This window comes from Stegodyphus dumicola, chromosome 6, assembly GCF_044657685.1.
Source record: "Stegodyphus dumicola isolate Sdum_Otavi_A_Nest chromosome 6, ASM4465768v1".
NCBI lineage: Eukaryota > Metazoa > Arthropoda > Arachnida > Araneae > Eresidae > Stegodyphus > Stegodyphus dumicola.
In genome coordinates this window covers 212,074,553-212,101,902 of record NC_140773.1, presented here as the reverse complement: position 1 = coordinate 212,101,902, position 27,350 = coordinate 212,074,553, and the positions used below count along the sequence as shown (strand labels likewise).

The window sequence follows — 27,350 nt, the reverse complement described above, 5'->3', positions numbered from 1 at the left end:
GACACACTTTCGTCCGTGCTGTGATTTATCAGATGATGTTTTTCTGCTTATCAAATATGCGGAATAAATCTTCGATACAGTACCTCTTGAAACACTAAACACCTCGGCTACCTTGCTTACGGAAGCACCTACCATACATGCTCCAACAATTTGCCCACGTTCAAAGTCTGTTAATTCTGACATAATGCAATGACAACCTCACATAACAGTACCCCGACAACAACTGAACTGTTTAGCACATTTACGAAGTTGTGTAGGTGGCATCAGTTGTCAAAAACGTCAGCGCCACCTACATATTTCATTAAAATCAATCTTTCTTTTCAAACATGCATTTCACAAGTCGTTTCCATATTTTTGTCCATCCACTGTATTTATTTCCTCTGGTACATGGTAACACAGTGCAAAGTCTGAGATTTGGACTAGGGACTTTGGTGATTCCAAATCTGGTTTTTAATATTAGATCATCGGTTTAAGTCTAGTAAGATGATATGTAGAAATTATTAAATTAAAAATGGGAAATATGGGTTTGTGAAGTAATGAAGCATTTATGACCTTGAGGGAATCAATATTTATTTGTTTACTTTTTAAACATTTCTTTTAGTATGATTTGTTTAAGTTGCTTTGTTTCAGGGCTAGTACTTTCCCTTCTATATATCAACATAATTTCTTGTTCAGTTACAAAGTTTCATTGTTCACATTCTGTAGTTGCTGTATTGAGAATTCCCCGTAAATTATCAATCGAAATTTTTCAACCTCAGTAAGATTAAAGTCGGGAAATTTGGCTGGCTTATCAATTCGGTGAATATCCTCGCTTCTGAGATAGTCTTCAACCAGGTGGTTCCTATGTGGTCGGGTATTGTTGTCCATAAAAATGAACTCAGAACCAACAACATCCTTGAAAAGTAACACGTAGAAGTCTATAGTCTCCTGCCTGTATCTCTGGGTATCTTGCATGATCCTTGCTCAGACCATCACTCCTCCGCCACCATATTGGTCCTTTTCCATGATGTTGCTTGGGATGGTATTTGGTGTCAAGTGCCATCCATATCACTAATCACTGAGAATCTTGTAGACTGAATCTGGACTCATTGGTGAAGAGAACATTAGCCCATTAAAGCTCTGTCCATTGTTGGTATTGTATGCAACATTGTAAATGCTCTGTTTTGTGGGAGTGAGTGGGATAAAAGTAACATATTTTTTGGCATGTAGTCTTGTCTCATGGAGCCTTCTGGCATCTGTCTTCCGTGAAACTGATATTCCTGTGGCAGTAGCAAGGTCACGAGACAGTTGTATAGCTGTAGATGTCCTCTGGCACTTGCCTGAAAGTACCAAATGCCAGTCATCATTGGTCGTTATGGCTCTCAGGTGATCTTGTCTTGCTATTCTGGATACTGTCTCGCAGTTTTTAAACCGATTCACAAATTAGAGATGACACTTGTTGTTACATCCAGTTTCCTTGCAACCCGAGCTTCGGACTGCCCTACCTCAAGCCTACCCATAATTCTTCGCATGTCTTCGTCTAAGAGATGATATATACTCATTTCACCTAAAACACAGCAAAAAAAAAACAACAAGATTATACCAAGAAAGATAATAAAAATGAATGAGCTAAGCAGCTGGATGCAGACTTTTGTATCTCGTAGAATGGATTAAAACATGTAGAAAAAATTTCTTTCAAAAAACAGTTGCTGCTATTTCTGAAGTCTAGACTTTAAATCATTCCGAATATTGGACATCTGGATTTTTGGACTTTGAATTGTATTTATTTCTGGCTTTTTTTTAAACATCATGTGTAAATACTGATAAGATAATTATGTGTTTCTTTACATCATGATAACTCTTTATGGAAACTTCAAAAAGCTTATGTTTATGTAAATTTATAATTGTAAATTGTATTCTGATGTATTGCTGAACTTAAAATAAATTTACATTCATATGCAATTATTTGCTTAATCCTGCTGCATTTTTTTTCTCATGCTGTGATATATGTAAATAAAATAAAAATAAAAAGTTGTATTTAAAAAAAAGTAAGATAAAACAGAGATAAGTTTGAGCCTTTTCTGTGCAATATATTTTGAAGGTCAAGTATTAACTTTATGTTTCTGCATTTTAGGATCCATCCTCTCCTGGTCGATGCCATGCAATTCGTATTAGAGTACTGCCTCCTGGCACAATAGATGTTTCTTCTTCTGTGAATGGATCTCTTAAAAATGAAGATCATAGCTGTGATGACAGCATATTTGTTGGAGTAGTTGAAAGAGAACCTGCATCTCGTTGGTCTACGGATAGCCCTCAAAAGATTAATAAAAAATCTCATGATGAAGAAAATGGTTTTGATGAAGCTTCTGATGAAGGTTTGATCACATTTAATAGAAATGGCGTGAAAGAAAAAGCATCTTATAATCTCCAAGACTGTGAACATCGAACTCATCCTCGAACTGGAGATAGGGTTGAGTATTATATATTTTTTCAACAACTTTCACAGTTTTCCCCCCACATCTTTTTTAAAAATCCTTTTTCCTTTTTTACTGTACATCTGAATTTATTTAACAATTTACAAGATATTGATGATTAATATTATATTTTATAACATTGTTATTTAAAAAATGGTAATCATGTGGTGTGACAAAACAGAATAACAGATTTATACAGTGCTTGGAACTATATTTTATTTTTATTTTTTTTTTTATCTTTCTCTCATCTTTAAAATTAAATTCATTTCTGAAGAAGTCCTTTTATAAGCATTACATATGATTAGCTTATTTATCACTGTTATTCAAAAGAATTTATAGCAATTTCACACAGAATATTAAGATGTTATGGAACTACTCTTAACAACAGTTTGCGTAGCTAAGCAGCTCCCAAACTTTTTGATTTCTAGTCCTTTTTAGAATCAATTTTTATGGCTGAGGAGCTTAGGACTATCCTATGTTTTTTATATTAATGGTGTTTAGGAGTAGTATTATTGAAAGAAAAAATCTGATGTGTACACCACATGACTTCCTTGCACGGAATATTAAATTATACGCATTTTTTCTTGCATTTCATTTAAACTTATTGGATTGAATTAAATCTACTTCACCGACAGCGCATAAACCACAATAGAATAGGTGCATTCTTTAAAATTCACTCTAGTATTTGTACAATAGCGACACTCTGGCGCCAGATTCACATAACAGTATTATATTTCGTTCATATTATAACTCATAATGCACAAAATTTATATCATTTAAAGAATAGAATTATCTAATCGTTGCCACATGTTCTATTCAAATACTATAATAAAGCTAGAATCATGTATAAAAGAAATTAAGCAAATAAAACAAAAAAGAAACAGTTTTTCACAGACGATTGAGTATTTCTCATTCAATTAATTCAGTTCTCACTTCGCGAGAAGGCAAAAATACATAAAAACTCAAAATATCTATATTAAAAATTACGAAGTAAATCTTAAACACTTATTTCCTCGAAAAAATTCCTGAAAGGACTAAGCATGATTTAATTGGCAATAATAAATGAAGGCATTATCTTTGTTGTTGCGAAGCTAAGTTTCTCTAGATTGGCAACAAATCCACTAGTCTGCTGTTTCAAATGTAAACAATCAATGGCCGCCGTAAAAAAAAAAAAAAGGCTTAGTGGCACTTAAACAACTTTAAAATTGTTGATAATTCTAAAAATATTGCACACAGATTTACTAAAGGCACAAAAACCTTAACCGGAAGATAAAAAAACAACGTAATTCAATCATTTTTAAAGCAAAAAATGTACAATTTACAAACATATAAGAGTAAAGAAACTGAGATCACTGAGCCGGGTAACAGAGTGGATATATATATATAAATATATTTATATATGTGTTTGGTGTGGCTGATTGCAACCAAAATACGAGGTACACATCTACATGTTATAGTAGTCCTATATACAAAATTTCAACGTTCTGAGGCTACTTGTTTTTGCCCTTCAGGGGATCATCATCTTGGTGAGATGGTTGTCACGATCCTGGAGTCCCAGTGATCTATCCTCTTTTCCGTCTCCTCTCCTCTTGACTGGAATCTTTTTCCCTTCCCTTCTCCGCCCTCAGGGGCTCACTTTAGTGAGTATGGGTGTGGCAATCCCGAGGTACCCTAGCCCTTCAGGGGATCATCTTCTTGATGAGATGGGTGTCACGATCCTGGAGCCCCAGTGATCTATCCTCTTTTCCGTCTCCTCTCCTCTTGGCTGGAACTTTTTCCCTTCCCTTCTCCCTCGTGGTTTCTCTCTACGGAGTTTGGGGCTCGTCACGAGAGACTGGAGCAGCTCTTGTCTCTAGTTTTCGAGTGGCGAGAAAACTGCCCACGTGTTTGCCGTGCGGGGAGACCCGTGTTGCTGGAAAGGAGGGTCCTGGTAGTTGAGGGGCGAGGTACTGTCCCCAACACACTGGCCTCTGCTTCAGCTAAACGGGAGGCACCTTAGTTGTCCTCACAGGTGTCAATCGGCTGGTCACTAGTCCTTGTGTCAGTGGCTTGGGGTCAAGCTTTTGGGAGTACCTGCTTTCAGGAAAGCCAACTGTGGGGTTTCAGTTTGCGTATAGGTCCAGCTAGCCCTAACACAGGAATCTTGTGTTCCCTTGTTGGGCTCCATGGTGGGCGGGGCCGTCGGACCCAAATCTTATATTTTTCAATCATGGCTTCCTTATTTATTTTAAAAAAACCTGAATCAAATGACACAAATAAAGATATTGAAATCATTGACAAATCTGTGAGCAAGAAAATTCATACCGATGCAAATACCAAAGAAACTACTGAATGTCCTCGCTTTGTTGTTACCAATTCCTCTAAAGAATTTAAAAATGTGTCTCCTTTCCTGATAAACAAATACATTCATTCGTGCATAGTTGAGCCAAGGAACATAAAGCGTCTCCGTTCGGGAGACCTGCTTATTGATACCTTTTCGGCCACCCAGTCTGCTTCACTTTTAGGACAAACCAAACTTGGACAGGTATCTATAACTGCGTCAGCGCACAAAACACTGAATTTCTGTAGAGGCGTGATCTCGGAAATCGACCTTCTGTGTGTTTTAGAAGAAGAGTTCATCTCCGAGTTAGCTGACCAAAAGGTTTGTGCTGCCAAGCGGATCAAGATGCGTAAGGAAGGTCAGTTGATTGACACCAAACACGTGATCCTGACCTTCAATTCGCCTGATCTGCCGAAGAATATTAAGGCTGGATATTTAAATTGCCCCGTAAGACCTTATATTCCAAACCCCATGCGATGCTTCCAGTGCCAGCGTTTTGGCCACTCCAAGATGTCCTGCCATGGGAACCTGACGTGCGCTCGATGCTCTTCGGTTGGCCACGATAGCGATAATTGCACCGCTGCAGCACTGTGTGTGTATTAATTGCAAGGGCAACCATCCAGCATTTTCCCGTTCCTGTCCTAAATGGAAATTAGAAAAGGAAGTTCAGACCGTAAAATTTTCTTGAAACATTTCATATGCCGAAGCCTGAAGACAAGTTCAAAGCACACAGCCTCAATCAAACAAATCATATGCTGGCGCCGTTAAATCAACACGCACTATAGCCACTCAAACTTCCATAAGTACAGACTTCACCAAATAAACCCCAGCAGCCTGCAAGCAAGAAAAAGGAAAATCCAACCCATGTCATACAAAATAAAGAAATAACAATCTTGAGCAAACCAAAAACTGTGCATCCAAAAATAGTATCCAAAAATAGAAGCCGATCTGTTGATGACATGAATTCTGAATCTCTAGATTCAGACGGTATGGAAGTGGAGGAGGGAATGGAAGTTCCCGAGCATCTACTTCCGCGCAAAACTAAAAAGGAACACAGGAAAAACAAACATCAATCATAATGGCCACCCTCGTCTCATGGAACTGTCGCGGTTTCCACCGAAATTTGCTTGACATCAAAGCTGTAGTAAATGCTTATCATCCTGTGTGCTTGGCAATACAAGAGACAAATCTGAAACCAGATCAACATGCAAAACTTCGGAGGTTTTCTCTCGTCAGGAAGGATAACCTTACAGGTGAGCGTGCCAGCGGAGGTGTATGTCTCCTCACCTCACTGGATTATCCCTCAAGTTCCTTTCCTTTGACGACAACCCTTCCAAGTTGTCGCTACTCAAACAAATCTTGATGTTGTTGTTACAGTTGTTTCTCTGTATTTGCCTCCAAATGAGCACATTGATCAGGAAGATTTAAATGATCTTTTAGAGCAGCTGCCTGAGCCTTTCATCATAATAGGAGATTTTAACAGCCATAGCTCGCTCTGGGGTAGTAAAGATACAAATTGCCAAGGAAGACAAGTTGAGCGAATGATCGAAGATCATAGCCTTTGTCTCCTGAATAATGGGCAGGATACTTACTTTCATGAACCTTCAAGGACATTTCACGCTCTCGACCTTGCCATCTGTTCACCATATCTGTTGCCATTTTGCACCTTTAGTGTCGGAAGTGATCTGTACAACAGCGATCATTATCCTATTGTCTTGTCTCTTGCACGAAGAGGAGCGAACCCCATGTCGAGACTCCATTGGTTCATACTGGATAGGGCAGACTGGGAACTCTTTTCTTCCTCTGCAGAGTTCACACGGAACATGGTAGAAGATGTGCTTATCGATGATGCAGTGGAAGCAGTTACAACTGCTATTACTCAGGCAGCTATGCTCTCCATTCCTAGAACATCAGGAAAAATAATGAAATATTCGAAACCCTGGTGGAATCGCGACTGTCATGAAGCACTGAAAAAACAGAAAAAAACATGGGGAATTTTTCGTAGATACCCAACTCTGCGAAACCTGATGGCATTTAAAAGAGCCAAAGCAAATGCAAGAAAAGTAAGGAGGCAGAGCCAGAGGGATTCCTGGATTTCGTATGCGTCATCAATAACATCCTCTACGCCTAGTAAGCGGGTTTGGGAGAGAGTCAGAAAAGTATGTGGGATATATAAGGACCACTCACTTTCCTTTTTGGAAAAAGATGGCCGAGTGATTAGCTCTATAGAAGAAATTGCGAATACTATTGGTGAGACATTTGCTGCCGTTTCTTCCAGCCGAAATTACTCACCTGCATTTCTTTCTATCAAGCAACGCTCTGAGAAAAATCCCATCGCTTTTAACTCTTCCAACTTTGAGCCTTATAATAGAGATTTTACTGTGCTAGAGTTAAAGAGAGCTTTGTTACAGACACATAAGTCTTCTCCGGGTCTTGATCGCGTGAATTACGAAATGCTAAAGCATCTGTCACTGAATGCCCTTCTCACGCTTTACAATAGAGTGTGGAAGGAGTGTACTTTTCCCAGTGCATTAAGGAGAGCTGTTGTAATTCCTATTGCTAAGCCAGGGAAAGATCCAAGGAATCCCTCTAACTATCGGCCAATTGCCCTTACCAGTTGCATATGCAAACTGTTTGAAAAGATGGTAAACAGCCGTTTAGTCTACTTCATGGAAAAAAATAATACGAGGGCCATCCAGGAAGTAGATTACGTTTCCGTCTGTGTCCGCTAGGGGCGGGGCTAGCGCGGCCATCTTGGGGTCAGAGCGTTGCGCAGCTCAGTCTGCATCTAGCCGTGCTGTGCTCCGTTCAGATACTGTGACGGTTTGAAATGTCTGCGTTAATTGAAAATCCCGCGAGGTGCGCTCAGTAATAAGGTTTCTGACTGCAAAAAACTGTAAACCGATAGAAATCTATCGGCAGCTTCGTGAAGTGTATGGGGACAACATTATCACTGAAGGTGGAGTGCGTCAGTGGGTCATAAGATTTCAAAATGGCCGAACCAATGTTCACGACGAAGATCGAAGTGGGAGACCCAGCATAGTGACCGCCGAACTTCTCGAAAAAGTCGATGCTAAAGTCCGTGAAAATCGAAATTTCACAATAACGGAACTTTCTTTGAGTTTTCCACAAATTTCGCGAAGTTTGTTGCACGAAATCATCAGCGAAAAGCTTGGTTACCACAAGTTTTGTGCAAGATGGAAGGCAAGAAGAGGTAACGAAGTGGTTGAAGGCGCAGGCGGCCGAATTTTTCGACGAAGGAATTTCCAAGCTCGTACATCGCTACGATAAATGCCTTAATTTGTATGGTGACTATGTAGAAAAGTAGTATTTGAGTGTGGCTTTCATCTGTATATAATAAAATTTGTTTCCTATACTTTGTTTATTTTTTTATTCCAAAACGTAATCTACTTTCTGGATAGCCCTCGTAAGTTCCAAGCGAATAGAGTAAATGTGCCTTATTATTATTTATTTCCTCTATTTTGAACTGAAATTTCATCATTAAATCTTGTAATATAGTTTAGTTCTGCATAGTTTTTTTTTTTTTTTTTTTTTTTTTTTTTTTCCCTTTCCTTTCATGTAGGGAAGAATTACAGTGTTCAACAGTTGAATTTGTGAACTAGTTCTGTAAATTGAACTGTTATTTAAGATTTTAAAAAAAGTAATTATTTTCCATGATTGAGGTAATGCTTATTCTCTCTTAATAAATACTGCATTTTTCATATTTTAAATTACGAGTATAATTTTTAAGGTTATGCAGTTGTGTATAATGCAATTAAACAGGTGCTTATTTTTTTTCTGAAAAGTGCTTATAGGTTCTTATTTTTTTAACTAAAATGTGGCTATGAACCTTGACAAAGTTTTGTGTAAAGATGAACTTAAAGCGTATGCTCCTGAAGGAGTGGCACAAAATTCTCAACAGAACAAATTGAGAGTTTTATGATATAAAGTATTCATATTTGTGTGTTGGATGCACATTGATCACTTAAGATTTATTTTGGAAGGAAAACATAAATTGCCATTTAAAAACTCTTTTTGTTGGTGGGTTCCCAGGCATACGGGAATAAAGGGAAACGAGCTTGCAGACATCGCGGCAAAATCTGCTGTTGAACTGTCCAGTCGCCTCATCCCTTTTAGGGATATCTGCTGTGTCATCAAGGGAAAGGTCCGAAAAAAATGGCAGCAAATTTGGGATGTTCAGCATCACAACAAGTTGAGAAATCTAAAGCCTAGAATCGAGCATTGGGATTTTGCTGGAGTTCTTTTGACTCGCCTCAGAATTGGTCATACTAGAGTAACACATAACTATCTTCTCAAAGCTGAAAATGAGCCTGTCTGTTCTAATTATAATGTTTGTTTATCTGTTTGTCATATTTTAATTGAGTGTCCATGTTTTAATAGTCTTCGCCAGAAGTATTTTAATAGCTGTGACTTATCTCTTGACCGTTTAATCGGAAGAGAGATCAATTGTAATTTATTTTATTATTTAAAAGAGACTGGCTTTTACTAAGTAATGTAATTTGTTTTGAAGATTGTGTCTTGAATTTTAAATGTGTGCTTTTAACTTGTTTTTATATGACTTCATCCTCTGGATTTGGTACATTTGTCTACTTGTTTTTATTTTTTGTATTTTAACTTCATCAATTGTAATCCACCCATCTCGTGTTTGGCGCGTTATAATCGTCCTTGGTTTTTGTGCCATAATCTCTCACTCTCACTACTCGTTTTTGAGTTATGCGAGATACGTACATGCGTTCGTACACACGCCACAAAAAATTCTCTTCAGAATTAATTTTAAAGCAGTTTTACAATTTTTTTGGAGGAAACGAGTCTTTTATTCTGTCCTTACGTACAGATATCATGCAAAAACATTGTTAACTTGCACTCGATAGTGGTCAAAATGGATATTTTCATTGAAATATGCTGCCTGAAACTTCCTTTTTACTTCGTACAAAGAAGTAAAAAAGGGCATAGATAGGGGAATGTAAAGAGATATCTAAAAATTGCACATTGTCTACAAGTTATATTTTAAAAACTTTGAAATTGTCCAGAATGTTGCATTTGATTCTCAACTGCCATTAATTATATATTGTGCAGACTCAGCCATTCATTAAAGTTCTTCTAAAATTCAATAAATTAAACCATTTGTATTGTAGCACTTTTTATTTTATCGGAGTAACAGTAAAGTCATTACAATAAATTCAGTTACTCCAATTTAATCATTACTTCCATTTTAATTCAAATAGGTGTATTTTTGAAATTTTATTATTCATTGTAAAAAAACTATTCTAGTTTAGTTTTATTAACTGTACTATGAGTAAATTGCATTGTAGTGAAACTCTAGATCTGAATTAGGACAAAATATATAATGAATAAACATTTAATGTCACATCATTAGTTGCAATTTTTTGCTTAGTTTCCTGATTTTAGGTTCAGTTGATATTATCATCAACCAATTATTATAATCATATGGCAGACAAAGCATCTGCTTTCTGCATTTAAGCAGCATGTGTGTTTTGTTTTAGTTCTTTATAGGTGTAAAATCCCGTTTTATGAAAGTATGAAGTTAAGAAAGGCAGTAATACTAAATTGCTTTCTCATACAAAATTTTGAACCCATCTTGAACAGAACAACCCTTGTAGACTTTAGTTTCTAAGCATGATCTCTAATCTGTAAGGATCTCATAGTCTGCTAAATTGGGTGGTCTTGCCCAAACTCATTCAGTACCCATTTAAAAGTTATGAAGCAGCTTCTCTTAACTGTTGTAAGATAATATTCAAAGGAGTCTTTCAGAACTTGGAATACATCTGAGTGTTTTATTGTATTTTCTTCTTTTTTTTTTTAAAAGTTATATTCTATAACTTTAAATTCACTTTCCTCCTATAAAGTAAAGAAACTTTATAGGAGGAAAGTGATTGATATCCTTCTCCATGCACTACAACCAATAAGTTTTCTCTCAAAACATACTTGGATATTTGCATAAAAAACTGTGGCATTTTTCTTTTGCAGTAATAGATTCATTTTGTTAAAATTGTCAGCAAAATATGTCAGTTTATGCATCCTGACTTCATGAGTTAAAACCATAACCAGTAGAGTATTATGGTTGATGTAAAGTACTTCGCCAGGCAGTTCCATCAAATATGAACACTTTTCCTAGAGACTGTCACCTACTTCAGCCAACAGCAAGAGGTGTTATGGTGGTTTTCCTATATTCTTCACACAGTACTTTGAAAAGTAGTCTCTTTGTGAGTTCAAAAACAATTATAAAAAAAAAAAAAAAAAAAAAAAAAACTGAAATGTTTCAGATTTTAAATTACGTCCAAAGAAGCGTTTTTTTAACGGTTTTGTGTGTTACCTTTATTTATTAAATATCGTGTTCTTTGCACTTAACCCATAAAATTTCGTTCAATAGCAATGTCACAAAATACTTTTAAAATGAGCATATCTTTAGAATTTCCGATATACAGTTTGCCGCACTGGAGATAAAAATTAGTGCTTTGACATTTCAGATATCTTCTCACATTATTTTTTAGCTGGGCAGTCTTTAGTTTATGATTTAGTTGAAACATATACTATGGAAAGCTGCATTATTGGAGTTCAGTTAGTTGTGGAGTGTTGGCCAGTGTAGTATTACATTGCTGCTGTAAAGGTCTAATATAAAGAAAATCTCTTGTGTGAGCTTCATCAGTGCTTTTTTACATAGTCCAGAGATTACTATTTAGTGTGCAGTGTCATCATTTTCTATTATCTGGCTGTATTTTTTTAAGACAGTAATAATTACAGTATAGTAACTACTAAACCTTTTTGTTTGTTTGTTTGTTGCTACATGCATAGATTTCACCATTACTGGACAATCATTTCTGCTCCCTTCCTTTCAGAAATTTAAAAAATGCATGAACTTTTATTTAAATTTGTATTATTTATTAATGTGTTTTATAAATTCAGCAGGAAAAAAGTATAGAAAATATTCATAAATACCAAAATTTGTATAAAAGTAGTTTTTTATGTTCATAAACTAAAATTAAATAACCTAACAGGTAAATAAAAGGCTGACCACATTCCCTCCTTGAAGCTATAAAATTACTACTTGGTCGAGAATTCCTGTGCAAAACATTATGTAACAGTGAGGTATGCATTTTTTCAAGGTTGCCGCGCTACCGAGAAAACCGGAAAAAGTCTGGGAATTTGAAAATTGACCAAAAAATTCAGAGAATTTAAATATTTTAGTCAATATCTGGAAACATCAGAATTTCGTATGGTGATTCCCCCTTCCCCCCAAAAAAGCGAGTTTTGCGCCGACATTGAACGCGATCACTTTCTTTTGCTTTGAAAGACAAAGCAAGTTTCCGGCAACTTTGGTTTCCAGTAGCCTCGAGAATCGAGAGACTCGCATGCGAATATGCAGTACATGTTGAACTAAGGAAAATAGGTAATCTCATATAAAATAAAATCAGTTTAATCCTAGTATAAGGTACTATGGAGGTTAGAATAGCCTCCATGTACCGTATTTGGAGACATTATGTATAATAAGCAGTGAACGGGTCATTTTGGTGTTGGTGACTGTTTTCAAAGTCATGCCAAGGCCGCCGTAATAGGATTTTACCGCAAAATCTTTTAAAAAAAATAAATGCCTTATTTTTCATTTTGCAGTAAAATAAAAAAATTTTAATCAGTCACCTAGGCTAACCATTTAATATAACTATATATCACCAAAATAATGTTGATTATTCTAATTCAGTTTTTAAATAATCATCTTTATTTTAATTTTATTTGTATCATTTAGTGTTGCTTCTTCCCTCTAAATTTATTTTTATTATTAGTAAATAATGCTTTCAAATTTCAGGAAATTTTCTCTGGCATAATCCTGAAACCAATTCTAGCAGTATGATGACATACCATCACGAAATTTAATACACATATTTTTTGTATATGTATGCTGCTAAATAAATATAAAATGCCTGAATTTATTTTAAAATATCATTAAATAGATTTTTCTTTTGTTTAACTGCAAAATGTATGTAAAAAAAGACATTTTTTTAATCCAGATTGGGCAGATTCTAATCTCAACCTTCAGTGGAGAAAACAGTTCCTATTATAGTTATAATAGTAATGCTTTGGGGATTATATATATAAGCCAGGTGTAATATATATATATATATATATATATATGTCATATATAAATGGCAAATTTTTGTGTTTTCAAGTGGTACCATAATTAATTTACTTCTTAGCACAGCCAACGTGCATTACGCAGATAGACTGGAATTTTCGTAAAACACACCTGAAAAAGTCATTTTCCTGTTAGAGTGGCAACCCTGTTTTTTGTTCTGATACTCACTTCTATCCCTAACCAAATGAGCCTATAGTTCCAGTAAAGCTGCAGCTTATATAAGCATGTTTGCTGGTGTTATATAGTTTGGGGGATGTGATTTTTGTATTTGGAGATAGGATTTGGTTTATATGTTTTCCAGTTTTTTCTGCTCCTGATTTCTTCTTTGAGGTTATTTGAAAGAGAGCACTTTCAAACACAAGCAAGAAATACTGTAAGATCTCAAAGACTGCATAACCAAGGAGACTGAAACTATTTTCGCAGATGTGTCATGGGAATCTTTGAGGTACGATTTCAAATGCATGCATTCTAGTGGAGACCACTCTCTAAATTTTCTAGTAGACACAAGACAACAGCTAACTTGAACATAAATTGGTGCATAAAATTTTCAAACTTGTAACATTATAGACCAATAAAACTTTATTCTAATGTTTTCCTTTTTTATTTTATTTTTATTCTTATTTTTTTTTTTTTTTTTTTTTAAACTGTCATCTATTTTGCCTATGTGTTTCTCATCCAGTCTGTATAAGATGTTTATCTTAATCACTCTAATGCTAATTTTGATGCACAGTAATTTTGCATGCTTAAAAAGTCAAAGGAAATTGAGAAAAACCAAATTCTTACTCTTGTAAAAAGTGCCAAACATAAGCATCAAATAATTTGAATAAAACACTTATTTTTTAAGTTCATTATACATGCTTATAAATGCTGTATGAGTTTTTAAATCAGCTGCAATTTGTATAGAGTTTTAAAATGAATTCCAATTTGTGTAAATTTCCAGAACAGCAGCTTTATTCTGTTAGAACTTATACTCAAAATAAGTTTGTATTTTCCCCAACATTGTGTAATATTACATCACTCTTTTTTAGTTTTAATTGTCTGCATGTACTAAAAATATTCTCAAAATATATATTATTTTTAGGTGGAATTTATTATTGTTAACAAAGATGATAAGTTGTATGCATCACATGTGAAAGTTCTGCCTAAAACTCGCAATGGTTTTCGTTATTCTCATCGTGGATTTGTAGCTGCTCTAAAAGATACTTTTGGTTTTATTGAGACAGAGGAACATGAAAAAGAAGTTTTCTTTCATTATAGGTATTTCATTAACTTTCTTCTGCTCCTAAACCTTTTCATTATTTAATTCCACTTCTCGTTTTTCATGCGAGTATTTCTGACTGTGAATATGCAATTCAAAGAATTTTGATCACATTGTTTTAATTGTAATTAAATGTATTCTTTTATATATTGAATATCTATACTTAACTGCCTAATGATAGATTTTTTATGAATAATGCAATTTAATCCTATCATTTGGTTTTTATATTTGCATTTTATTGCTTTAAAAATTATTCTTTTCTCCCCCCCCCATTGGCAAGATATGTTATAAATGCTCCAAGAATTAAAGTCAGAAATGAAGAATCAAACAATGGATTTTATCATGTCACCCAGCCAAGCAAAAATATGACTTTTTTGCCATTAGTATTTTGTGCTCTTGAGAGTTTGCTGCTCAGAATCCTGCTTTCTAATGAAATCACCAGGTGATTTCTAATGAAATCACCTGGCCCACCAGCGGCCGAGCGGTAAAGTCGCTGAACGCTGGTAGTTCGGTCCGAGGTTCGAATCCCGCGAACGGTCTGGCTGCATGGGTGTTTTCGTGGTTTTCCCCATGTGTAACGTGTATACGAGCCAGTTTCCCTTAGAAAGTCCTCCACGAAGGCATCCCCCCTTTAGGCAGATAGCCCTCGTGTGCTTTGCCATAATTAAATAATCCAATCCAATCCAATCCAATCCTAATGAAATCAATTATTTGAACTCAGTTGCCATTGGCAGAGGATTTTCTTCCATGCTTACTTATAAAGCCTTTAAAAAATGTTCATCTTTCCATCAAACAAGACATTTTGCTGCTAGAAATAATGTTAATAACCTTGTTATTCTTCCATTTCATTCTTGTGTCAGTTACAAAATTGCATGGATTCTCCAGAAATTAAATTTTCAAGTCATTTTCTCACTTGCCAATAAAATACATTAGTCAGTTCTTAAAAATTCTATATCTGATTGTAATTCGTGATGAACTTATAGCATATCTCATTGGAGATATTATGTTGGAAGAGTTTTCCTGTGGTAGACAAACAGTATGCAAGTATCATACTTTATTTGTAAAATGTTATTAGAATTATTTCCAGGCAATGCTTATGTAATCCAAAGATTTCAGTGATTTTTTTTAATGCGGGGAGATTTTAAATAATTTTTGCACATCCTATTTATTAAAAGTATCTTAATCAATATTATTTTTCTAGTGTGTTTGATGGCAATGTTTCAGCGTTGGAAGTAGGTCAAGAAGTAGAATATGGTCTCACCCATAAAGGGAACAAGTTAAGTGCTGAATGTGTTCGTAAACTACCAAATGGTACAATACCAAAAGAAGATATAAAACCAGAAATACTAAACGGAGTAGTTTTGAATCCTGTGAGATGCTTCAATCCAGATCAAGAATTTTATTCAGGAAAAATTCGCTTGGCTTCTCACGGTAAAGTTATAAATTAAAATTTTTCAAAAATATTTTCTATTGATAAAGTAAGTAATATGTACAATAAGAGTTCTGATCCACTCTGTGTAGCATATTACATTCTGTATCCGAGTTAATCTATATATAGGTAATAAGTACTTAAATATGGTGAGGCTTAATTTGTGAATTATGAACAGGATGATTCTTCAGCATTAATAATATAGTATACTGTGAACTGCATTTTGTATTTACAATGTGCTTTTCTGTTGTATAATATTTTAACTTGCTCCCTAAGAGAAATTATAATATTGAAAAAAATATCCCTTTAAAGTTCATGAATATTTTCTTGAGATAAATAAATAATATAAATCATCCAAAATGTTGAGTGAGTGATGAAACATAGTTTAAATTGCTCCTGTGTGTTTATAATCATAGTTGGGGTTGTAATGGAAGAAAGGAATAGAAACATATGGGCTGCAGCATTCCATCACATTACAGCTTGTTCTTGCACGACACGAAAATATTTAACGGGCTGCATTCAACTAAGTTGGGGGCTTCTTGCTGGGCAAGCATTTCATAACTTATAACATTATTTTCCTTAATGCTAAAAGAATGTGGTAAATCAGAAGGATATTTTATCAATGAATGTAGGAGTAGAAGTCTAATTATAATTACTTTTTCAAATATAGTTTTCTGTGCTATTACACATCAGAGCAAAGAGAAGAGTGAGATTATTTTCTAATTAAATTTATATTATATTTAAAAAATTTTACTACTAAATTTTGTTGGAACATATTTTTTTAAACTGTACTTTTTATAATTTTTTTAATTTGCAGCTGAAAATATGGATGAAAACCTTCCAGAATATGAATTTGGTATTACTAGTTTGGAAGACAAACATGAATTTCTTCAAAAGGGAGATGTGGTCCAATTTCAGATTGGAGTTACTAGGAAGGGAAAAGAGCGGGCCGTGAATATAAAAGCTATTCGAACAAGGATCCAGGTGTTTAAATTTTATTTGTAGACATAGTGTTTATGTTCTTTTTCTGGTATGGTGCTTATGAAAAATCCTCTGTTTTTATAAAAGTAACTTCACACACATTTCTGGGGTAGCTAATATTAAGTATGAATGCCGAAATTCAGGTCAGTGTGTTGTGCTGTGTTTGTCTTTCTGTTTTGAATATAAAATGCTTTGTTTACTGAAATTTACAAATTCTGAATGTTGCCTTAAATTTCTGTGAAAAATATGTTAATATTTTTGGCACAAATAATTTGAAAGTATAAATATTTGAAATTCGGGGAATTCAGATTATCTAAAAATTAAGCCATTTAGTTGTCAATAACACTTTCTGTGTGTTTTATGTCAAAATTGAGTTTTTTTGCTGCAATTTATGTTAATGAATAAAAAATCCTTGAACTCCATAACCTAATTGAGTGTTATACTACAATCTAAATTTGTACGGTTCTTAAATGTATTAAAAATAATCTCATGATTTTTAGAAATGATTTTGAACACGAGGTTCTGCTACATAAATATTCAAAGTAATTTTTGTCTTCCCTGAATGAAGAATTCATGAAATATTAAAGGAAAAACAACTTTTTCTTCCTTGAGATAAGAGTTCTTTTATTTTGTGGTGATAATTTGATGATTTATAAACATTTTTGGAATATCAAAATCAGTTTGTATAGGTTATTATGTTGAAGGCAAGTTAGACCTACAATTTCCAGAAAAATGTGATGAAGTGAAAAGTGTTGTGATGGTATTAACACATAATGCAGAGTTGCCAACTCTCCCGATTTAGGCGGGAGACTCCCGATTTTCGACCGCTCTCCCGCCAACCCGATTTACAATATATTTCTCCCGACTTTTTCTTATTCTTAATATTTCTCACGATTTTAATGGAACTTGGCTTAATACTTCGTTAAATGAAGAGAAAAAAAAAAAAAGTGATTTTGGACGTCTGAAAGCAACTGAATTTTCTCTAGATTATATCTAAAATGAAACCTTGCGAATCAGATGAGAATTTCTGCTTTGTGATTGACAGCATACGTATCCAGCAACGTCGTTCTCCAGTTGTCCAATGGGTATCGAGCTCCACTGCGTGTCATCTGGCATATATTAGCCAATGAGCACAAAGCAAGCTCAAGGCCATTGGCCGTTCTCTGGATGTTCTTTCGCTATTTCGTTCATCTTGTCCTGAGTTGTGTGAGTACACGTGCCTTTAGGAAATAGTTTTAGAAATTATCGTCTTTTGATATGTCTGCGAGAAAGGTGAAATACTCGTGCACGTTTCAAAAATCGTACACAGTTGACTTTCCTTCCATTATTTCTTCAAGGAAATGTAATAAATTTGCGATGTGTACCATCTGTTGTTGCGATTTTTCGATTTCGCTTGGTGGAAGGGCAGATGTTCTCAAACATGTGCGTACACAAAAACACAAGGACAACATGAGTTGTTTTGAAAAAACGAAAAATTAAATTTTTCTTCGGAAACAAAAGACCAAAAAGTGATTAATGCAGAATGTCTGTTATCTGCCTTTTTACTGGAGCACAACCTGCCACTGAATGCATCGGATCACGCTGCAGCTTTATTTAGAAAAATGTTTCCAGATAGTGAAATCGCTAAGAAATACTCAAGTGCAAGGACCAAAACAGGTGCAATTGTTAAAGAAATGGGTTTGAAAAATAAATCTTCAGTTATTGATTGCATTAAAACAGCTCCGTTCTGCCTCTCTACGGATGGAAGCAATAATACCAATTCAAAACTGTATCCAATTGTTGTTTCTTTTTTTAATCCAGAGTCTTCAGAAATTGAGTGCAGTTTACTTCGTGACCCCACTTTAGAAGGACATTCGACAGGCTTTAATATAGCACAGCTAATTATTAAAACTTTAAAATAAAATGCAGTCCCTCTAGATAATTGCTTAGCGCTTGGTGCCGATAATGCACCAGTAATGGTAGGCTTGAAGACTGGTGTTGCAGGCATCTTAAGAAAGGCAAATTCAGATTTGCAGATTATGAGGTGCACCTCTCACCTCTTAAATTTAGCAACTGAAAAAGGGGCAGCTTCTTTACCATTAAATGTGGATGAACGCATTGTTGATATTTATTATTATCTTGAAAGGAGTTCTAAAAGAAAGGAAAAATTGAAACAGTTCCAACAGCTTCATAATACTGAAATGAGAAAAATTTTGATTTTTTGTAATTTCTGCATCATTCAGCAATTCAACTGGCAGTTCTCAAAATAGTACTGCAAAATATAAGCGTAAAGCTGATACAAATTTCTCTCAAAATTTAAAAAAAAAAAAAATTGCTCAACACACGAAACATTTTCCGATTACTGTAAGTTTATCTTGTGAAGAACGAATATTTATGTTTTTCTCTTCGGACCTTAACAAAGCTTTTTGCTTTTTTTTTACAATTCATTTTGCCATCATTCGATGTTCTGAACACAATTCTACAAAGCAGAATTCCATTAATTCATGTTTTGCAATCAATGATTTATGATCTGTTTAAAGACATTTTATCAAAGTTTGTAAAACCAGTCTGTGTTTTGTCTTGTAATTCTATATATGATGTGATTTATGGTGAAACAGAAAATCAGAAGGAAAATGAAGATTTGGTAATAGGAACTGCAACTACAAAAGTAGTGGAAGAACTTTCAGAAGAAGACAAAAATAAGTTTTATCTTCATGTTAGAAGTTACTTCTGTCGAGTATGTGATTACACACTACATAAATTTCCAGTCAACGATGAAGTGATTTTGCATGCTAAAGTTTGTGATGTTTCTGCTCTAGCAAATGCATCTTTTTTTTATATAAGGTACTTTTTGAACAGATTTCCTGTGTTACTTCGTTTAGTCATGAAAGATGATGATATTGATGTTGCTACTGATATACTGCAGTCGCAATTTTGCAGTTTACAATTAGAAAACTTGGATGAAGTTATAAAATCAGCTAGGATTGACACCCAGTGGAGGTTAATTGGAAAATTGAAAGGTGCTGATGGTATTTTAAAATATAGTGAACTCTCTAGAATTATGTTGGCCATCTTGACAGTTCCCCATAGTAATGCGGAGTGTGAGAGGATGTTCAGTGTTGTTGCGAAAACGAGGACTAAATTTAGATCTAATATTAGTGATGACACATTAGAAAAACTTTTATTAGCGAAAGCAGGCCTACGTAGCAATTGCTATGAACAAAATTATGAAGTTTCTTTCTTAACGAGAACAAAATCTGCCACTGTCCATAACATTTGTATGAAAACTGATTAAAGTGCCTTTTTTTTTTTTTTTTTTTTTTTTTTTAACGATAAAAGTAATAAAAATGTTTTTTATGTCTAAGGTATTTTTGTTTTGCTTGCATTTAAGACTTAGTAACTATTTAAAGTTAATTCATTATTAAAAACTATATTTTTATCATTTAAAAGGTCTTTTTAACATTGTGAAAAATCTCCTGATTTCTTAAAAAAATCTCCTGATTTTTGAGTGTCATAGGTTGACAAGTATGATAATGGATGTATTTTATAGAAAAATTTTTATAAATTATATTTTGGAGAATTTTTGGAAGAAAAGTGAAAAGGAAATTATTTGAATTTTCTCCTTTTGCTCCCAGAAGACTTCCTCTTAACCCTAGAATGCTACCTTTTGAAAAACTTACGGGAATGGTAAAATTTTTCTCTGAAACAAAATGGACATCCTACCTGTTTTAAAAGTTAATCAGACTAAAGGTGTTAGACCTGCTGTGATTTTATGACTTCCAAACCTCAAGTAAACAAGAAGGTATCATTTATTTATTCTCAAAGCAGTCTTTACACATATTAGCATGATGTTTTCCGTGCTGTGGAACATGTTGACAAAAGTTGCATGTGATTTTACGCAACAGGCAAAATGCACAAATACTGTCATACTGTTCGGAAGGTTGAATTTTCAAATCTAATTTTAACAGCTTCCTTCTAATTGTTTTTGCTGTTCCAAACAAATTTGGTACAGTGAAACGCTTCATGGAGCAAGAACATCTTCACTTAGCTTTATTGTGAACTTTTCTCAATAATACCTTTTTGCATTTTCGAGCCATACTATGCACACATATAACGTGCATTCACTAAGTTGATATTTATCATGCCATAAAATACACAAAGGGGCCATGGACGAGTTATTTTACTACATGACATGTTGCTGCATATCTGATCCAAAGTGGCTCAGTCCTTTAATAAATTGAGTAATATTGCGAGATGCTGTCCTTGTGTCGCTTGATTTAGGAACAAATGACCATTTTGACTTACCATTGAGCTGAATTTTAGTGGTGTAAATAATAGATTTGTCACATGACTAAAAACAATTTCAAAATTTTTTTAACATGTGTAGCATTTTCTTTTTAGCTTCATATTTCAAAATAATTTTTTCTTCTTCCTGTTTTTTTTTTTTTTTTTTTTTCCCCCAAGCGTTGTTTATTCTTCATCTTTATCGTCAAATGAAAATTCCACATTTTCATCTTTGTTGCGATCTGTCAATTTGTGATTTTCAACTTCAACAAAATCATCTTTATCCAGTTCAACTCCTAAAATAGAATTTTCTTCATCACTTAGTTCTTTTGACAGATCTTGGATAGCCTCAGGTCTAGCCCAAAAATTTTCAAGGTGAAAACATTTTGACATCTTCTAGGCAACACAGAAATAAATCCAAGTCGGATTCTGAAATGCAAATGTTATTTGTCTGTAAGATGAATTAATATTGTTCTGAAAATGTCATGTGCAGAAATATTTTGGTAAGAAGGAATGCCCTTATATGGATAAGGTCATATAAAGGTATTGAGTTGCATGTCCCATTTCCTGTTTTAGGGTAGGAAATGCAAGGTTATTTGGTATTGGCTTCACCCAGGAGATGAATGGGTAGCATTCTAGGGTTAATATGTTTTTTACCTTTTATTTTCTTACCTTTCCACTAAACACAAGCATCATAGCAATCAAAGAAAGCAAAGAAATTGAAAACTTACAATTAAATAAAAAATTCATCATATATGTCTCAGTGCGCCATACATACCTCAGTACATGTTCTAAAATTTGTTGCTTTGATGCATCACTAAATTCTAAAAATTCTGCCACACTGGCTGCACGCCATCTTATGGTATTTTATATTTACTTTCAATAATTGTATTATTAAAGAAATAAAATTAGTGGTTTCTTCTATACATCACAAGCAGTTCTTTAGAATAACGGAAATCTTTAATTAAACAAAGAGGAAATTCATTGAAAAAGTAATAAAGGTATACTACGTGGTTGAATTGTTTTTAGAGAAAATTATTCTTCAAAATTGTGTTGTTGAATTATTAACAAATTAGGAGCTGAAGCAGAGACTAGTTGGAACATTTATTTGTTTATTGAAGCAAATAAACTTAGAAAAGGTGATAAAGAGAAGGAATTCGATGTAAATTAGTTAAAATATGTAGAAAATTTTTAAGTTAAAAAGACACATAAACATTATGTTGTTTTCTGTTGCTACAAAACAATTTTTTGTAGCTTTTAATGTATAGTTATACTAATATAATTTAAGAATTGTTATTATAAATAATAACTTCTGTAGAATGTTTTAAGTACTTTTTTCTTTCATGTTCTTATTTGTTTAACCTTAATAATCAAGAACATATTCAGGGAATTCTAAAATGCAAATTGCTAGTGTATTTTCACATACATTTGAAACTGGTTTGCTGCAAGGTAGTACGTAATTTCATTTAACATAAATTTTTCTCTTTTTAACATTTCTGTTATATCTTCCTTAGCTAATGCAATCAGTTACTAAAATTAGTATCATTCAGATATGAATTATAGTCGCTTAGCAAATGATCTTTTAAGTCATGGCTCCCATCATAAATAAATATTAGTTTCACATAGATTTTGAAAAACTGAGAGTAATCTGTACAATTTCCAGTTCATTGATTGAATTTATCGACTTACATCATGGAACATAGTTATTGATGCTCACAATAAATGTTGTTTATGTATGCACTAATGTACACTAATCGAATCAACAAATGGCACTGCTTACGCATCTAACTATGAATCTAACGACGTATCTAAAAGCCACATCTGAATTTCTGCAAGCGGTGGTTCAGTTATAATTCTATGATCAAATACGCAATCTAGCTTTAAAGGGATTTATTAAAATACTAAAATTAATCTAATCTAGAATCAAATCTAATGTTACATCTCATGAGCAGCGTTTTAGCTGCCTCATAATAAATCGAAAGGTCAAGTTCTCACTGTTGCCATTCCGAGGCAGAGAAAAGTTTGTTTCTAATGAAACTGGAATATCGGCAAAGGAAAGTTTCTAGTCAAACCGGAACAAATGTGTATGGTGTAAAATGTTAAGTTCTTTTTTTTTTTTTTTTTTTTTTTTTTTTTTTTTATCCAAATATTTATATTGCTAATTTTTGTGTATATTATTATTTATACAGTTAATTTTTGTGTATGCCACTTCATTTGTTTTAAATGAAATGATTTTAATACACATTTATGGCTATTAGAGAAAATTTTTTACTAAATTTTGTATTTTAGTAGCAATTTAAGAAATGGTTTAGTTATTTTTATCAGTTACGACATTGGATCCCCTCCCCCTCAAAGAAGATGTGAAATTTTTCATTTCCTTTTGCATTTTTTTAAAATTCTTCAAGTTTTGTCTTAGAGAGTAGATTATAAAAAGTTGCAGAATTCGTAGGTATGTCTTTGCCCTTATAATTTTATGTTTATTAGTGCAGCTAATTTTTTACTTTATGTTATAAAAATGTGTATATGTAGTGTAAATAAATATATAGTGAAAATTAATTAATGGCTTTATTATAGGCTACTGTAGATACTATCAAAGGAAATTTTGGATTCCTTTCTTATGAAGCTGAAGAGGGTAAAAAACTATTTTTTCATATGTCTGAAGTAAAAGGTGATGGGACCATTCAACCAGGAGATAAAGTTGAATTTGTTGTAGTTCATCATCAACGCACTGGAAAGTTCTCAGCCTGCAGTGTTGTAAAGATTGGGTAAGAATCTATAAGTAAAACTCAAAAATAATTGTTGTGTGAAAATCTGGTAATTTTTATGTAAAATTTTCAAATCTTCCATAGGTTTGTTGAAATCAGTAGGTATGCCAGTTTGAATGCAAATTTGGAAATAGACAATATTTTCAGTAAACCTAGCATAATAAGTGAAAACTTATTTTTAGATGATTCACTACTGAACACAAGTTCTAAAGTCTTTGATTTTGGCTGATCAAAATGATAGCATGCTGAAATAGGTTAAAATGCTCAAAATAGAAGTCATTTGATATATTGTAGAATTTTTACATTAAGCAATATTTAAAAAGTAATATATATTCACATGCACATTGAATGATATGTTAAGTACAGTGTCTGAACAATCTATTAACTCTTAATTTTACAAATCATGGTTTTACACTTAAACTGCAGCTAAATTTGGCAGGTGTGCTATATATTATAAAAAATATACTTTAAAACAATTTCTATAGTAAATAACTATGTAATGAATTTCCCTGTTGCATAAATGGCAGCAGTTGTAATTAAAAGTGAGTTAAGTTGTGAAAAGGATTCTACAAATTTGTAGATGATGGTCACCTTAAATTGAAATCATTCTGGCACACCTTAAATTGAAGTCATTCTGGCATTATCAGATTCTGAAGTTAAATCAAATTCCTGGAATGTTGCTGCTTCCTATTGACTTACTATTCTAAGTGGTCTCATAGATTTTAAGAGAATTCGGGTGTGAGGATTTTCCTAGCCAGGTAATATGACAGAGCTTTTCAGAATGCTTGTTGAACCTAGGTGACATTTTAAGCATGATTCTCTAAACAGTTATCTTCATAGCAAATTGATTTGTTCATAGTTTATCAGCAGGATTGTAAGTAAAAGATAATAGCTCTTTATTTAAACTATGATTGTTAAATTGAATGTTTGGTGGTATATATGCACGTCAACTGCAACAAAAGTGCCCATTTCAAACTATGTGAACATGTATATAATGCCTGTAAAATAACAAAAAACTATTCTCTACTTTTACTACACATTGTACATAGTCTTCATTAAAGACTGCAAGCATCCTGCGATTCATTTTACATGTTGCATTGTTATTGTACAAAGTATAGGAAGGAAACTTATCATATTTGGTAATACCCTTCTATATGTAGAAGTTGTGAATTGATAGCGCAAGCTGTTAATTGTTGCACAGGCATACTGTCTTGAAAATAATTAGGATTTCTGCACCCTGCATAATGTTCGTTATAAAATTGGATATGATCTGCCCATGTGTCTGTGTCATATAGCTGCAATCTGTGAAAATTTTTTCGACCACAATTAACTCTCCAGTCGATATGAACTACCTTTTTATTTAATGCCTAAAAAACATTTCACTAATATTGTGTAAAATGCCTTCAGTTCCAGCCCTTTCTTGTATGTCTCCTTACGGACAGCTCCTGAAGCAGTTACTTATTTTTGCTACTCAGTAACATCTTGTGTAGGAGCTATCATACAACAGATTTAAAAAATAAAATAAAAGCAGCCACCACATTTGAAATTATAATGCATGTCATCATCACCATATAGCACTTACTTTCTGCACTTCAAGTCTACATTCTTTCACTTTTCATGAAGTGAAACAGCCCCCGAGCGGTAAAATCGCTGAACACTGGTAGTTCAGTCCGAGGTTCGAATACTGCGAGTGGGCTGGCTGCATGGGTGTTTTCGTGGTTTTCCCCATGTATAACGTGTATACGAGCCAGTTTCCCTTAGAAAGTTCTCTACGAAGGCATCTCTCCTCATAGGCAGATAGCCCTCGAGGCTTTGCCATAATCACACACACAAGAAGTGAAACATACTAAATGGAAATTGAATGGAGGAAAAAATTAGCCGACTCAAATTGTCTGCTGCAACTTTCGTTCTCATGGTTATGAGAGAAGTTAAATGGCAGAAAGTGACATTGAAATTCTTTTTTTTAGTAACAGACCATAGTGTGTCTTATGGCTTAGCTTGTGATTAAAAAAAAAATGAATAAAAGGAGCATTTAAAATTTTGTCAATCAAATCTATTTTGGGGGGAGGGGGTATTTGTGGATTCTACTATATAAATTATCAACTATAAAATGTCTATTTTAATTTTGCAGTTCTAAAGTTTATTGTGTAGTGCTCTTGTTTTAGAGGGGATATATTGAGAGGATAAAGTATTATCTATTTATAATCTGTACCTTACCTTTTTTTTTTTTTTTTTTTTTTTTTTTGTTATTGCTGTATATTTGTATATTCTGTCTAAAGAATTGCTAATTATATTCAGTACTTTATTCTTTATTAGTGAAAGCCAACCTTTGCAGCGGCCAGAACGATTAAATCGCTTACGTACCATATCTTCAGATGGAAATGGGCCTCGTCTCATTTTGATTCGGCAACCCAAAGGACCTGATGGAAGTGGTGGATTCAAATTCCTTCGAGCTCCTAAAGAAAATGAATCCGAAAAAGAAAATTTTCAAGAAACACATTCCGCATCTAATGGAGTTTTGGAAACCGAGCCCTGTATTGTTGATCAAGTTCCCAGCGAAATGGTTCTTAATAATGTGGAGTCAAAACCAGTTGTTTGTTCCCAGGGATAGTTATGTATGCTTGTTGAAGCAGATCAGTAACACCAAACTTCTAAGCATGTACTCTCTCCTGTTTAATCACTCATTATGGTTAGAACCAGAGTTAAGATTATTCCCATTAGCTAATCATTAACCGTACATTCTTTTAAATTTAGATTTTTTTATTTACTTTTGTATTACAGTTAAAGTTCCTTTGTAATCTTTGTTATATCTCATATTATAAAAAAGTACATCTTATATTTAAAAGTATAGACCAGATTTGAAGAATTTTGCAATTGGTATTCTGTCTTTGAGCAAACTTGCATGATTAGTTTTAATTTTCTCTAAAGTTTCACTGCTAATCAATACATACTACCACTCTCAAGTTTGAACAAAGGCAAAACCCCCTGAATTACTGAAAGTGGAGATAGCAATCATAATTAAGCATTGCAGAAGCCAGCACGCTTGAGCTTGACGCATGTTTATAGGCTTCTTGCCTATTAACTTAATCTTATTAATTGGATACATGTTTTACATATTTTTTACTTTAAGGGAAAAAAATCAAAGCACTTAAATTATGCAATCTTAATGCAAATGAATCAAAGAGCGTATGAATCAAATGAGGAGGGAGAATCTAATTGAACTTTTTTTTATCTGTATGTAATTGTAGGCAGTCTGATTTTATTCAAGATATATTCTTTCAAGATTTATAGTTTTTGTAAAGTGGATGGTTTTAAAAAGTGTTAAGAAGCCGCTAAACATGTGCCTTATATTATGTGAATAATGAAATATTTCAACTACTTTGTACTGATGAAACTTAAATTTTGCAGAGAAATAAAAGATAAGTGCTGGAAAATATTGTTTGTATTTTTCCTCATACCTTTTTCTTTGTCCTTTTTTTTGGGGGGCGGGGGGGAACCTCTCAAAGGAAATTTTTTAAATGTGTTTATTATTTTTAGCTCACAGATTTAGAGTCCTAGTGAAATCAAGTTACCACTGCACTTGAAATATTTTTTTGCAAGCCTTGTGTAGAAGGAATTCACTGAAAAAAAAAAAAAAAAGAAAAAAAAAAAATGTATAGCTGAGTCTTTAACTAAGCCTTTTCTATAACCAAGTTTATAACTGTGTGTTTC

General features: G+C 33.6%; 1 protein-coding gene across 2 annotated transcripts in view; it reads left to right on the top strand.

The window, feature by feature from the left end:
• Window positions 1-27,073, top strand: part of Unr (cold shock domain-containing Unr) — a 70,494-nt gene extending 43,421 nt beyond the window's left edge. The window contains exons 11-16 of one of the 2 annotated variants that reach the window (XM_085819476.1): window positions 2,114-2,449; window positions 14,025-14,200; window positions 15,403-15,632; window positions 16,448-16,614; window positions 23,449-23,639; window positions 25,938-27,073. In XM_085819476.1, coding sequence (XP_085675602.1) covers window positions 2,114-2,449; window positions 14,025-14,200; window positions 15,403-15,632; window positions 16,448-16,614; window positions 23,449-23,639; window positions 25,938-26,250 — 1,413 coding nt within the window. In that variant the 3' untranslated portion in view covers window positions 26,251-27,073. The remainder of the gene's footprint in view (window positions 1-2,113; window positions 2,450-14,024; window positions 14,201-15,402; window positions 15,633-16,447; window positions 16,615-23,448; window positions 23,640-25,937) is intronic. The other variant, XM_085819477.1, reaches the window with a different exon arrangement.
• The last annotated feature ends 277 nt before the right edge of the window (window positions 27,074-27,350 follow it).